Source organism: Thermobia domestica, chromosome 11 (genome assembly GCF_964235325.1).
Source record: "Thermobia domestica chromosome 11, izTheDome1.hap1.1, whole genome shotgun sequence".
Taxonomy (NCBI): Eukaryota; Metazoa; Arthropoda; class Insecta; order Zygentoma; family Lepismatidae; genus Thermobia; species Thermobia domestica.
The window spans coordinates 77,369,411-77,385,463 of record NC_137464.1 but is presented as its reverse complement, the minus strand read 5'-3'; the positions used below and the strand labels follow the sequence as shown (position 1 = coordinate 77,385,463).

Below are 16,053 nucleotides of genomic sequence, written 5' to 3'. Positions count from 1 at the left end.
GAATACAAAGCTTATTTTGGTTTTATTTGTATCCTCACGTGATGTTGTGAAGGGGGGAACATGGTATATAACAGCAGCAGCCAGGTGATTCCTCTCAAGCAGTAGAAAACAGGAAAAGAGTATTTTTGTGTATATATTGATATGACATGCAATGACAATCACATATATATGCTTCAAATCAATAAAAAAAATGTATTTTAAGTTATATCAGTTCTAAATCTAATTATTTGTGTTATTATTTGTAAGAATTTCACAGCTAAGCACGGACACAGGCTGAGTAGTGTTTTGAGAGTGGTTTGAATGTTCCGCCACCAGAGGTCAGTGACTCTCAGACCACTATGCGCCCTGTAAACATGTCTGCTAAAAGTTACCTCTGTAAATAGTTAGATGTTCAAATTAAAATTTAACATAGATCAAAGTAAAAAAACTCAGTATAATAGGCATCAATTTGAGGGTACAAGTTTACCATATTAAATTACAATGTTAAAACAGAACATTAATCAAAAGTAAATTATTTATTTGCAAAAAAATAGAACAAGGTGTAGTCACTAGACTTGATGGCACCAAGATGCTTTCACCCTTCCGCACCATCCCCTTCATAAAAAAAAAGGGTACTTAGAAACGAGTCTCAGGGAAATAAAGAAATGGATAGTTTTATATATACGAAAAGGGCGGAAGAAAGTTAGTTGGTGTTTAGTTCGTTGACCGTGCGGATGAAATTTCGTTTAGAGTTCAATTCGTAAAAGTTAACTCTCTTTACAAGAGAGTAGATAAAATATTCCAGTATATAGTAAAAGTGATTCTCCGGATCGGAGATGAACTTGTTTTGAATTGTACTCGTAATAGTTACTCGAGTGATTTTTTTTTTTTTTGTTTCAACTAATAGTTGAAAAATGCTGATACTGGCTATATAGTTTTATACAAATTATATATATCAACAGACTTCCTTGAAGCTAGTAAAGGTCCATCATATTCTTTCAGAACTGTGCTACGTGAAAGACTTCCATTGTAAATAATGCGTCGTGTCAGATTGCATGTATATAAACAGTGTTAGATTCGTGTGCATAAAGTTAATTTTATGCTAAAAATCTAATCAAATCGTGGTAGACATGATCTACAGACGGTGCAACTAAAATACTTATACATTGTTCAGATAGTTGTAAATACAGTAAAATCAAAACACAATTCAAATTTCTCAAAGTACACCTAGTCATTCTCTACGAGAAGGACTTGTACATAGTAGGGATGACATACTAAGGTGTTTTAAAATCATCCACATGGACATAAAAAGAGCTCCAGCAAATATTGCCGGAACGGAAAAGGCAATACCATCGGTGATGGAGTAACAAGACAGTCCCGTAAACGGAAGAACGGGATCAGCGCCGAATTGAAAGGAACATTAACGCGTGTGCACAAACTGATAATTATCACAAATCTAATTAATATTACTCAAATACGTATTATCTACTCATTCAGTGTTCATTGGTAATTGTAATTTTTTATTATTATTATTATTAAAAGTTTGTCATCTAAAAACGTATGGAATTTCTCTTCTACATACACCTTGGGAGACATCACAGGTATGTGTTGAATTATTTGTTTTATGTTCTTTTCTTTACAGCATTACCAGAGGAGCAGATAATCAGCAAATTATAGCTTCTGTCTGTCAGTGTATAATAGTTATATGTGACATTATTGATATTTGCTTCAATAAAGTTAAAACCAAGAAAAGACCCTAAAAAAAGCACTTCATTTTGTTTAAAATAATAAAATTTATCACTCGTAAATTCGGAGTATCCTTCTTTCAAAATTTAAATTTTTTTTTATTTTATTTTAATTAAATAATAATTTATTTATGCTCTACCAACATTTCAAAATTTATTTAAATTATTGCATATTAACTAACTTTAATTATCAAAATTACCATAATCTTTCTCTCAACCTTACACATTTTAATGTTTAGGGCAATTTACTCCATGTCCTACACAAAATTTGGCTACCTAGCGTGGGGCCTGATCACTTCATGTTTATAGAGTTTGATTCACTCAAAATTTTGCTGCTTGTTTGTGGGGCACGTGTTCCTTGTTACTTAAGTTAATTAAAGGCTCAGTGCATAGTATATTCTCTTTGGGACCCCACAAGATACAATGCCAATATGTCACATACAGAAGTTGTGTTCTGCGAACTGAAATAAGCTTTGTTACGGATCGTGTGTCTGATTTTTTTTTCTCTCTTTGCAATCATTCAAGAAAGGATTTAATTATGTGTTTAGTATTTAGTGTGTGCATTTCTTATGTTTATTTAAAGTCTGGCTATTATTTGTGTGCCTAGAGTATTTAAAGATTGAGGGGGAGAATTAAATTTGCCTATTGATAGATATATATTTAAAATTCACTTAAGAAGAAGATGACTGTTTTCTTTAGTTTATTTACAAGGGGTGAAGGTCGGTGGAGGGAATGTCCTTAGCTCCAGCATTTTGAAAATACAAGGAAGTTGAATGAAAAATTATAGGCTCGTTTTTACTTGAGATGTCTTGGACGCGCTCTTAGCAGATATTATTAAATCTGGCCAGAAACGTCGTGGTTCACACCTATTGTTACTGATATTTTTGAACGGGGGTATGAAAAATTATATTGCTTTTACCACAAAGAAACTTTAGTCTGGGTGTCGTCAGTATAGACTCAGATGACATCGTTGTCAACTTGAAAATTTATTCTTATTTTCATTTTCTTCGTTGTTTCTCAAGAAGAAATAAGAAAAAGCTTTCCTTTTCCACCAGATACCAATGTCTTTCGGGTGGCAATACTGCTGCACAAACATCTGCGCTCACTCGACTTGAGCGCAGAAACTTTTTTTTTTAAAACTAGATTCTGCTTCTTCTGCGTTGTAGATATTTCCTCTGTATTTTATTATTTCGATGCAAGAATATTAATTATGAACAGTCATCTCCTTATGTTAAAAAAAATGGTATATAAATTGAAAAATAAATCGAAAAACTTAATACGCCACTAATCCCTTGATATGCAAAACATATAATATGATATACTAATTTAAATATTGATATGCAAATAACCTAGCTATGTGTGCCTTACACATATTTCTTCCTCCTTGGTGTGTTCAATGTAATCGGGAGGTACATTGAACATTCCAAGCATTACATAATTATAACAAGAACATTGAAATTTACATTTATATAAAATAATTAAAGTATAGATAAATTAAATAATATCCTGCCACAGCATAACTAATTGAATAAACTAAATATACAGAATAAACAAACAAACCACAAGCAGGTATGTTTTTGTTGCTGTACACGGCCTAGTGAGTTACCATCAGGAGTTTGTGATTTTGTTTTTTTTTTTTTACTTTTTTTTTTTTTGTTTGTTACTTTTTGCTGTGAGGGCCTTTTGCTGAATATACCGTTTTAGTAAGTATGTGTTCCTTTTTATTTTTGGTTTTTTTGTTACAGGATTTTTTAAAGAGTAGACATTTTTGTTTGTTTTGTTCAAAATGAAAGAATCAATATCGCGTGTCAGGAATTACAGGCATCTCTTAGAAAAGCGGACGAGAGAGTGCAGCAATTAGAGAATAGTACTAAAAATAAGTTGGATGTAATCACAAATAGTCTGGGTGCTGAAATTCAGAAAGTGGATCAGGATGTTACAAATTTAAGATCGTGTGTGGCAAAAGTAAGCAATAACCTAACCGATGTAAGCGAGCATGTTGAGAATGTAAAAGGTAGCGTTACCGAGGTCGCGTCTCGTCTCGATCATGTAAAAACTAGTATGGTTAATCTGGAACAAAACCTGAAACAGGCAAAAGTAGTATGAAAAGAACAATTAATTAGAGTTAGAGGGGAGATAGGACAAGAGACTCAAATAGAAGAAGTTAAAAGCAAATGTAGGGATAGTATCTTGGAAATGCAAAACAACGTAAATACTGTATGCTCCAAGCTAGAAAAAGAATTGGCAACATTGCGAGACACAGTAAGAGACCGATCAGCTAAGGTGAGCATACCAGTACAGGTCTCTAAACGCAATGCATATTCTCCGGATATCCATCCCGATAATTCCCGTCAAGTCTCGAATTCCCTACCGCGAGACGAGAATGATCTTCATTCTCGTTCTCAATCTCATAGTTCCATGCAACCATGCCAGCTTACTACAGCATTTGGTTTCATACCGCGTGATCTCACCTTGCCGACCTTTACTGGGCTTCAAAATGAAGTTAAGACGCACAATTTTCTTGTTGAACTTGAAAATTTCTTTGAACTGACAGGTGTCCCAATGGAAAGAAGGTTAGCGTTTGTAGGAAAATGCTTTAGAAATGCATCATTAAATTGGTATCAAGTTACGGCTAGAAAATGTAGAACATACTCAGAGTTTGTGTCGCATTTTAAAGCCACGTATTTAAGCGAGGAGAAACTTGCAAATCTGCGCGCAAGTATCTTAACATCAAGATTCGAAGCACGTTCAAACAAACAGCCCATGGAGTATCTTTTAGATCTTTTACATAAGAATAGTATTTTAACACCACCGTTAGAAAATCAGGTACTGCTTCGTATACTCCCGAGACAATTACCGGCATGGATTTATAAATCAGTAATTAGTGCAAGACCACGTACTATTAATGAGTTTTTGTCTCTCGTTAATGAACTGCAGCTTACATATCAAAATTCTGCAAATAGTGGGAATAGTAGCAATAATGTCAGAAGGGGGATCAATATGGTGTCATTAGATGATAGTGAAGAAAATAATTCTCCATCTACATCATATCAAAGAGATAGGCCATACAGTCCACGAAAATATAGGCAAAGAGGACAACAGGATCGCGGTTCCTACCAGCAAAGAAATAATAATAATAGGGGTAGATCTGGCAACAACAGTAGTTGGCAACAGCAACCTGCTGACCAAAGAGAGAGAGGGGATGAAACGTCTCGTGTACAATCAGGACAGAGGGTGTCTCGACGTGGCAGGAATCACATAAATAGCCCGCGGGAAAACTACAACCAAAGCGAGCAGGTCAATGTTCTTGAATCATATGACCGTAGTACCGCCCTCTCGACACGAGACCATAACCAACAGGCAAAAACGTCATCCCAGTTTTCGAAACTCGAAAACTCAAGTAACGGAACACGTGACTGAAAAATATCAGCGCACGAACAGAAAAACGGTAGGGAGAAATTTCTTTTGAATATTCCGTCTGAGTCTACAAAAATAACTTCTAAATGTGTGCAAATTAGTAACAATATTAATTCTTGCTCTAATCACAATAGCTCTTGTAATACTGTAGTAAAAAAAATTAAAAGTTTAAAAAATAATAAAGTTTCACTAAACAGTAAAAAATATAAAGCCATTGTAAACAAGCAATATTTTTCTTTAAATAATAAACCCAATGTGCATAAAAATAAGATTAGTTTATTATTAAAAAATAATAAAAAAGCTAAGTTAAACAAAAAAGTATATAATAAAACAAACGCAATATTCAAAAATTTATTAAATACAAGTCCAAATAAAATTCCAACAAATAATTTAATTGTATTACCTAAAATAAAAGTTATATTGTTTAAAAAACCAATGTGTGCTCTACTCAATAGTGGCGCCAGAAATCCTAAATATTTTTGGCTGTTTTCTTTTACTTTTACTTGAAGGAAAGATTTAATACAATCCACGGTAGAGAAGAAACGCTTACCTCAAATAACATTCACTTTTTTTTTTTTTTGGCGCCATTGAAAAGTTGGCGTTCACCATCCATGTTTCACTTTTTAATAGCTTCATAAGGCTATATTTAAAGGAAACATCCGGAAATATTTATACGTTTTTCTTCCTTTATAGAAATTTGGTCTCCACACAATTTGCCAATGTTTACTCAGAGTTGAAATATAATATAATTCTTTTAATAGCTCCTTAAAAAAATGCCACTCTTTTCAAATGACTCTGTTAACTTGGAAGGTCCAAGAGTTTCGGCTCAGAGAACGGTACGATGAAAATTTTCGTCTATTCTGCGGGAAAATTAACAGATTGGTGTATCTTCCCATATTTGTTTATTATTTTCTGTTCTGAAATTTTGATATTCGCGAAATTTAATATTTCTAAATAGTGAATAATGAACCCATTAGTGCCCCATGCTGCCTGTGCTTTTAACATTTGCTCAAGCAGACATTATTTTCTTCTACTGGTGTTTGTTCTTGCTTCGAGTAACAGAAACTTCAATTTTGCAGAGTTCAACACCAACTGAATTGTTTTCTAAGTTTTATTAAAATAACGTAAGCTGTTTGATCATTTGCTTTGTCTCTATTTAATTCAACAAAGGTGAAGAAATAACCGTGACAAAATTTCCTATATGACAATATTTCTGTGATAGAATTACTGGAAACTTTTATCTCTTGTCTCAAATACAATATCTAAAATATGTAACTCTTTATTTAATAATAATAATATATTTTGATTATGCTGGATAGTTTTGGCAGTTGAAGATTAAAGAAAACAATTTCAAAAACTTTTTCGAGTTCATTCATTATACTTGTATTATGTTCTAAAAGACACTGATGATGAAATTATCGTGACATTATTTTCGGTGACGAAATTACCTATATGGTAATATTTTGGTGACAAAATTACCGGTGACGAAATTACCGTGACGAATTTTCCGGTGACAAAATTACCGTCGCCCGGTGTTAGCATGCGGGGTCAGGTTAAATTCAGTTCTACTCTGGTTTTCGTTTATTGCCAGTTTATCACTGTTTATTTTCATGGTTTCTTTAAATGTAGTCTTTAGTAATTTACTGTATTAAAAAAAAATGTTTTAAACTTAATGACTTTTCTCTTCGTTCTTGCTGTCGGGTATGTGACATGAAGGTAAAATCCACCTGAACTTGAGGGTTTCCACATATACATACAAATCAATTGAGTAGTAGTAAGGGCGAACTCAACATCGGATAATTTTCTTTAAATTCGAGTGATAAATTTCTAAACTTAATACCTTTATCAGATTTCCAAGGGAAGGTTTTCGAATTTTCTTCCTATCCCCCAAAATAAAGGAAGTTCACTGATAGATGAAAATAAAAAGACACGCGATTTTATCGAAAATGACTAACGATTCTTCTCGTACATCAATATTTCATTATCACTTTTACTATTTGGCATAAGTTATTTCTGTGGTAAAAATACAAAAAGGTTAGTTTACTTTTGCCTGTGAGTTTTTTCGATATATTTTCTCAAACACGAGTCAGTTAATTTTGTTCGTAATTGATAAATAAATGGTTTATTAATAACCGGACAATATGACATAACTAATTTTCCCTGAAAAGATCCACAACGGGTAGTTTACTCTTGAGGGAGAATTTTTTTCGAATTTCTGAAAAACGCCTTAGGTGATAGTTCATATTTCATAAATAAATGTTTAATTAATATCCTGCAATATGGAAACATCCACACGAAGCAGTCTTGAAGATGAGTTTCTACTATGTTCAATATGTAATGTCTATGAAAAATATACACTATTAAGTAGCAGATTGCGTCAATTATGTCAATTCTCCTAATAATGGTGCATATACTACTTACAAACATGGTAAAACGATTGAGTTGTTCGTGAAATAAATTATTTAAATGACAAGTATTGAGTGTTACATAATATTTTATGGCAATATACCTTAAGTTGACATTTATCTAGGAAGGTTTGATAGTACTCCCAACACTGAGATTGAGAAATGCTTTAATAAGTTAATTTAAATTTATGAATGTATTTCCTGTAAATGGGTGTAATTTTCAATTCTGGTCTTAGTTATGATCTCTTTTGGGCTTACATCTATTGTACTTTTCAGGTAAGTGTTCGTAAACATATCCCCATCATGATGAGATATAATACAATGTTGAAAAATATTCAACATGGCCGGCACCTCGAATTGAACCAGAACTTTTACGGCTGGGAAGCAACCATACAGAAAAAAACTGTACAATGATTTGCTATTTGACTTAGTATATAAGCATTAATGATGAAATAGGATTATTATTAGATTTAAATATTTGCACAAACTGAGGTTTGGAACAATATACGAAGAAAGAAACATTATATATCGTGGTTTATTGAAGTTTTTTACGAGTAATATCAAGATCGCGTGAAAAAATAGTTACTTTCTGAACCTATTTCGCTATAAATTCTTGTAAAGTTGATAAAGTATTTAAAATAACAAGCAGCACATTGTCAAAATAGCAAGAATCGTCATCGAATTTCGATATTCAAACTCAATTATTTCCTCCGTGCTATCAGGAAAATATCGGATAGTATCTTGTTCAAGGTCAGGATTACTACTATTTAAACTTACAGATACAGCACTAGGCCATTTTACTCTGAAACATTTTAACAATTTGATAATTTAATAACAATTTGAGGTCAAGATGGTACAAGACAACAGCGACACTACAAAAATAGCTTATTTATAGATGATCTGAAATTATACTCACTTGAAAAAACGTCTACAGTTTCTGGTAACTGATTATAGGTACTGATCTAATTTTGTTTAGAAGAGACCTTTGGATAATATTAACTCTCACAGCTCGAGTGTAAAAGAGATCACTAGATCGTGTTGTTCTCGCGGGTACGCGAAAATTGATCTGACTTAACAACTGTCCATATGATATGTGGCCATTTATAATTTTTTGGGAAAATATTAGGTCAGAAATTTTGTTTCTCACTAGGGGAGGTTTGATATTGAGGGATTTTAAAACGTTATTTTTTGGAAGTGTTCGGAGGTGAGGTACTCGGTAGGATACAATGACAAAAAAGAAGTTAATTACGGAATTTAATTTTTTAAATGAGTAGGGCAGGCCATAGACCAGATAGGAGAACAATGCTCAATAGTGGGAGCAACATATGATTTATAGATAATTTTCAATTCGGCAAGAATTGGCCAAATGCTATTGACAGCCATGCTTTTTTCTTTTAAATATCACAACAGAGGGCCACAGCGGCTCAGTGCTAAAGCACTTATCTCTGGTGCGTGGGGTCTCTGGTTCAATCCCCGTGCAAATAAGTTTGTGTGGGCAACATCATATCCGTGGGTTTTTTCAGGGTACTCTCGTTTCCTCCCAAATTTCATTCCACCAATTCTCTCATCATTCACTTGCCTTAATTATTGTATTCTTTAGTCTAAATGGCATAGTCGTGGGAAGTTAAACTCAAAGATTTCATTTCAGTATCACAACGTGGGTAACTCTGAAGGTATGACTTCATCTTTATATGCGCCTTTACATGTGTGAAAAAAAAACTAATGTCCAATTATTAAATTAAATCTTAAATTCCTAGTCGAAAGGCATGAGGTTCGATAAGTTTAGCGAGCCTATATGAGAAGTAGAATCCGAACTGCATGAGCTTCCGCCTAGAATCGAACAGGGCGCCCCGCACCGAGGACGCGTACGCTGACTATATAGCCACGAAGGAGCTCTCATCATTTGCGAATTCAGATTAGGAAGTATTGGATTTAAATACCTTTTTCTCTGTACACTCAAAATTAATTATGAATTTTAATTAGGAAATAATGTCTCGTTTTGTGCAATAGGAAATATTAGTTTAGCCGAAATCATATCTTGTATGGAAAGACTGAAACTAGATTGGAATGATGATTTCTGGTGAGTCTACCAGCAAACCTCAGCAACGATTCGCGAGGACAACACAAGAACAGGTTTTCTCTTCTGAAAACAATAAGACCAGACCAGGGAGAAGGCCGTGGAAAGGGCAAGAGACCACCTGCTGCTCGAAAACCCTTTCATCTGAGCCGTTTTTACGCGCCGTATTTACGCTCGAAGTTAAAAGCAGCCAGACTTTTCCAGCGTATAAAAATTCGGTACGTAAACGTACGCCAGGCCCCATACACTAACGTATTGACAGCTGCTAACAAGACTAGCGCAAGAAATTTTATGGCTACGGCTGAAAAATACGTCAGTGTATGGCTCGTATTGATAAAGTCACAAAGACACTTTCATTTTTATTTTTACATATCTCCCCCCCCCCCTACGTTGCACCGTCAAAGTAAAATGACTAAAATTATCGCAGGCTCAAACGTCATCTATTTTGAAAATTTGATTAAGATTGTTGGGTGGTTCAAGAATTAAGTTTTATTTATTTTTATATATGAATCTCCCCCACCCCTAGGTTCTACCGACAAAGTGAAAATATATTTTTAAAAAAAATACTTTCCAGGCTCGAATCTCATCTATGTTGAAAATTTGATCCAGATCGGTCTGGTGATTCCAAAGTTAAGTTTTATTTATTTTCATAGATCTCTCCCATCCCCTTCAACTTCCCTAAGTTCTACCGTAAAAGTGATATGATAAAAATCACCCCAGGTCCGAACCTCATCTATGTTGAAAGTTTGATCAAGATCGGTCGTTTGGTTCAAGAGTTATTAAATTTTATTTATTATTTTCCATCTTCCCCTCCTCCCCCAATCGTAAGTTCTACCATCAAAGTGAATAGTTAAAAACACTCCCAGGCCAGGACCGCATCTACATCAAAAATTTGAGCGAGATCGGTCGGGCGGTTAAACAGATTAAGAGTCATAAACATAGTCACTTTCAATCTTATAATATAGATTTTAGAAATCGATCAGAAAATTTCTTTTCTAACTTGAGACCTACTGAAAAGAAACTGAAAGATTGGATTAACTTTAGTTTCCTTTGTGAGAAGAATGACTTAAGTTATAGCTCTGATGAAAATAGCTAATTACATGTTAAGTTTTCTTTTTCAGAATGTATTTGGGAAATCGATTTACTGATTTACCGAGCTTTGGTCGCATTGGTGAAGAACTGAACAGCATGATGGAAACCATTCTTAATATGGTCACTGTATATAAATATAGGTAAGTTAAATGAACAGTAACTCTGATTATGTAGAAATAGAACAGTAATACCTCAGGCTCAACTTTATAATCCAAATAATGTAGTTAACTTTAAAATTTAATATTATCCACTTGAGAATCAGAAATTTTGAAAGAAAATATTTTCTTTCGGTACAAGGATATTTCTTTTCAAAGTTTACACTTTGCATAAGAAAAACTAAAATCTCGTGAAATTTTGAGAATGTTTTATAATGATTGATTAGTTTGTTCTCTAACAAACACGAGCACACAGAAAAATAACATTACTGTACTGATTGAGTTGAAATTTATTTTCCATTTTCGCAGTTGAGGTTATATGATACAGGGTGTACTTGTAAAATTTGTGCCTCTGCGGAGGACAATAACTTAATTCTAATTAGTAGATAGCATATATGACACCTAAATCAAATTACTTGCTATCGTAAATCAAATATAATCTTTATCTCAATGCTGTCAATTACACCATCATTTTCTGAAGTTCATGAAGTCAAACTTTTGCCAAAAAAAAAATAGTATACTTGAGGTAGAAAAGAATCTAAAGTAAAAATGGAAGAATGATACTTCTTAGGCAAGATATATATAGGCGTGGATCCAAGGGGAGGGCTATAGAGGCTATAGCCCCTCCTTGACGCACATGTATACTCTGGATAAAATGGTCTTCAATCCATTCTTACACTGGCTAAAGCGGCAAACTATTATTTAGCCCCTCCCTTGATCATACCCTGGATCCACGGATATATATATATATATATATATATATATATATATATATATATATATATATATATATATATAAGGTCGGATTTCGGGGATGCAAAGATGCATGTGAACCCCCCCCTTTCGTTGTTGTTAATATACACTATTTATGAGAAGTTAGCAGTGAAAATAGCAACACATTCCGAAACTTTATGCCATCATGTTTCCGTTTAGGGCTTAAAAGAAAGCAGAGCTTTGCAAAAGCAAGTTTAAGTTGATTTTCTGAAGGTTGAAGCAAAAGGATTCACCAATCAATCAAAAAAAGAAAAAAAAAATCAAGTAGGAAAGAAAACAGAATTCAGGAGAAGAGGACATTTTTGTCCTCCATTCCACTTCCGACCCCTTTGGAAATACCCCTCCGTTTTATGTATTAGAGTTGTCAGGGATAAAGAATACTGTCACATCTCACTTCGAAGAGTTTCAGTATGATTGGTTATTTTTGTAGTTATTGGTGCATCCCCTCCTGGATCCGGCCCTGTATATATATATATATATATATATATATATATATATATATATATATATATATATATATATATATATATATATATATATATATATATATATATATATATATATAAAATTGTAGATTCAAAAATTATAGATTCAACACTAATAGCGCTCATTTTTGATCATTTTTAAATTTCTCTTCCCCTCCCCATCCCCTACGTTGCATCATCAAAGTGAATAGCCTAAAGTAATCCCTGCCCCTAAAATCATGCATGTTGATGGTTTTGGATTTAAAACGGATTGGAAATGTCACTGTTCATCTGAATGATCCCGAAAACTATGGATTAGATACTAATATTGGTAATTTTCGATCATTATTATATAATAGCTCTTCATTAAATTTAAATCATAAAAGCGATCGATTGCAGGCCTAAACCACATCTAAGTTGAAAATTTGATCAAGATCGGTCGAGTGGTTCAGGAGTTATTCAGTTTTATTTATTTTTATACCTCCTCCCCCTCCCCACACCAATTAATTCTACCATCAAAGTGAATAGCCTAAAACCAGCCCAGCCTTGAACCTCATCCATGTTACAAATTTGATCGAGATCGGTCGGGTGGTTCAGGAAATTTAGCGTCACAAACATAGTGATTTTCAATTTATATATATATATATATATATATATATATATATATATATATATATATATATATATATATATATATATATATATATTGTAGATTCATTAAACTGGGAATTCAATGACCTACGCCTTGTAACAAAACGACAGAAAGAAGACACCTCAGAGGACAAAGTACACGAAGTTAACCAAGGACGATGATAGGTCTGTATGAATAACACATTCAGCTGCGTATCTTTAGTCAATGACAAAAATGATTTCGTTATTAGGAAGCGTTCATAATTCGTGTTATTTCGCATGATAAATTTATTTTACGAGGGAGGATCAAATGTGGACCTTAAAAGTGCAACACATTTTAGCAGGTAACAATGAAAAGAGAATCTTACATCTTATTTTTCAACGTAGTCACCTAGACGTTGAAAGCAAGTATTCCACGGCTTCGAAAGTGCATGGATACTACGTTGTAAGAAATTCTTTTGGTCGAGATTGTAGCCACTCGTACACCGCATTTTTCACCTCTTCATCACTATTGAAATGCTTGCCTCCCATCACTTCTTTGAGTGGTCCAAACATATGAAAGTCACTGGGGCAAGGTCTGGTGAGTAGGGTGGATGAATGAGACACTTGCATTTGATGTCATCGATTGTTTGAACGGTCAAACGGGCAGTATGCGATCGGGCGTTATCATGCAGTAGGAGGACACCTGAGAACAGAAGTCCTCGTCGTTTACACCTGATTGCAGGGCGAAGTTGATTTTTCAGCAGGTTCAAATACGAGGCACTGGTTTGTCACTCTTTTTTTCATGTACCGTTCCAAAATTACTCCCTTTGCATGCCAGAAGAAAGTGAGCATGACCTTTCCTCTGATGGTTGAGTGCGGATTTTTTTCAACTAAGATATGTCGCCATTCTTTGCTTGCCTTTTCGGTTTCTGGTTCATGATAATGAACCCAGGTCTCATCATCTGTAACAATCCTATCCAGAAATGCATCACCCTCGCCAATGAAACGACGCTAAAGTTCTTCACAGGCGTCAATGCGACGATCTTTCAATTCAGCAGTCAACTGACGTGGGATCCATCTTGCAGAAACCTTATTGAAATGTAGAACATTATGCGCTACGTGGTAAGCTGAACCAAAGCTAATATTCATGATTATCATTATTTCTTTCAGCTTAATACGGCTGTTTTCATTTACAAACTGTTTCGCTAACGCAATTTGTTCGTCGGTCACTACGCGGTGAGCCTGTCCCGGTCGAGGAGCATCCTGCACAGATATTATGCAACTTGTAAACTTCCAACACCACTCGTATACTCGCTGCAGGGACAAACACGAATCACCATACTTCGCTGCTATACACTGTCACTGTTCAAAAACCGGATCACCGAGCGCTGTTCTAACGCGGTGCACGTGGACAGTGGGGCGACAATCTTGATACTGACGCTGCAAGGTTTGTCCTTCTTACAACAACACTCTGCCACCTGTCGGTCATTATGTGCAACTCAAGGCATATTACTGCTACGTATCGAAACAATCGTCCATTTTTAAGGTTTTCATTTGATCTTCCCGTAATTTGTTGCTTACGTGTCGAGCTTCTGTTCGAGCCTTCTGGCCGTCCAAGGCAAGACTTGATGTTCCTAAAGGAAGACGACAGTACACCAAGAGAGTCCTTGATGAAGGATCGCTGAATGTTCCAGACAAGTGCTGTGAAGAGTTTTACCTATCCTAAGTTCATCTTTTTTTTTCTCTTTCACCCTCTCAAATCACAATCTGTTTCAATTGAAAAATATTCAATTTAATTTCATTTGAAAAGCAACGCAGGTAATGAACCCATTACCTCTACTCTAAAGATTTTAGTTTACAAAATCCTGGAATAGGCTTGCCAGTTCTAAATCCATAAATTCTTAATTTTACTTTTGTTACGTTGAGCTACAAGAACTGACGAGACTTGACTGCACAATTGGATGTTGATTAATTGTACACATTTTACACTCGACATTTTCCCGGCAGAGTGCCGTTTCACATGTTCACTCAATGGCGTAATACGCACAACTGGCGAAACTGGACGTGTCTAAACTTAGCACAGATAGACGAAGGCTATCACATGACGTCACCGATACAATTATTGCCACCTTCTCTTTAATATATATATATATATATATATATATATATATATATATATATATATATATATATATATATATATATATATATATATATATATATATATATATATATATATGCATTCAGATGACTTAAATTTGGTATGACTTAAATTTGGATAATATTCTATTAAATAGAAGTCAAAGTTTAAGAGTTAATGACGCTTTTGAGCTTTATCTCATGAACCATACCATGTATTGTGGTTCTGCTAGTGTCATCATAATAAAGAGCTTCGTGAAGGTATACTTTAGTACCGTTTCACAGTAATAAGTTGTGTAGTTTTCGTTTAGCAACAATTGTTGTTTACATTTTTTTATTTTTCTCGAAAATTACACATGAACCTTTACATTGACATACAGGGAGGCTCAAAAGTAGGTATACATCCCTCTATTTATTTATTTATTTATTTATTTATTTATTTATTTATTTATCGTTATTACCTATTACAGAGCTATTGCTCCCTAAGAAAGAAGAGAAAAGAAAAGAATAAACAAAGTGAAAAGAAAAGTAACAAACGTATACAGAATAATGAAAGAAAATAGTACATACATCCAATACATTACATAGTAAAAGAGTAAATACATTGTTTTGTTATAAATGCGTAATAAATGAATACATGAACAAAGTGCGAACCGTAGATATTCCTATACATAATTTCATATGTATTTGATATTTGTTTTGTAGTTTCTAAATATACATGGTCCAAATCGCATTGCAAATCAGTAGGTCCTCATTAGCTACAAAAGTACTGTTTTACTTATTAATGTATTCTTTTATTATGCTAACATAATATTCAATATTCATTGCAAAGTCGACATCACAACATTTTTTCACTAATAGATTATGTTTTCTAGTTATCCTTGCTATTGGCGAGTTTTGATGTACGAGTGTATTAGACTTACAACAGTGAAAAGGTAATCGAACTTGTAGACTGTGCTCCCTAATATTAAAATTTAATGAATGTAATAATTCCTGACTATCGACCAAACCATTAACTATTTTGTACAAGAACATTTGATCAATTAATTCCCTCCTATCACACAAGCTATCATAATGTAATTCTGTTAAAAGGGTTTTATACGATATTCTCTCTTGATACGATTACCTTTTATGTTTTTTATAAAAGAGACATTTTAAAAATTTATTTTGTACCCGTTCAATCCTTTTTATATA

The 16,053-nt window shown here is 33.8% G+C and overlaps 1 protein-coding gene across 1 annotated transcript in view; it reads left to right on the top strand.

Moving 5' to 3' along the window:
- The first annotated feature begins 702 nt into the window (after positions 1-702).
- Positions 703-16,053, top strand: part of LOC145665182 (uncharacterized) — a 31,768-nt gene continuing 16,417 nt past the window's right edge. Inside the window, exons 1-2 of the mRNA XM_081732466.1 lie at positions 703-1,580; positions 10,745-10,855. Of these exons, the coding sequence (XP_081588592.1) occupies positions 1,540-1,580; positions 10,745-10,855 (152 nt within the window). The 5' untranslated portion in view covers positions 703-1,539. The remainder of the gene's footprint in view (positions 1,581-10,744; positions 10,856-16,053) is intronic.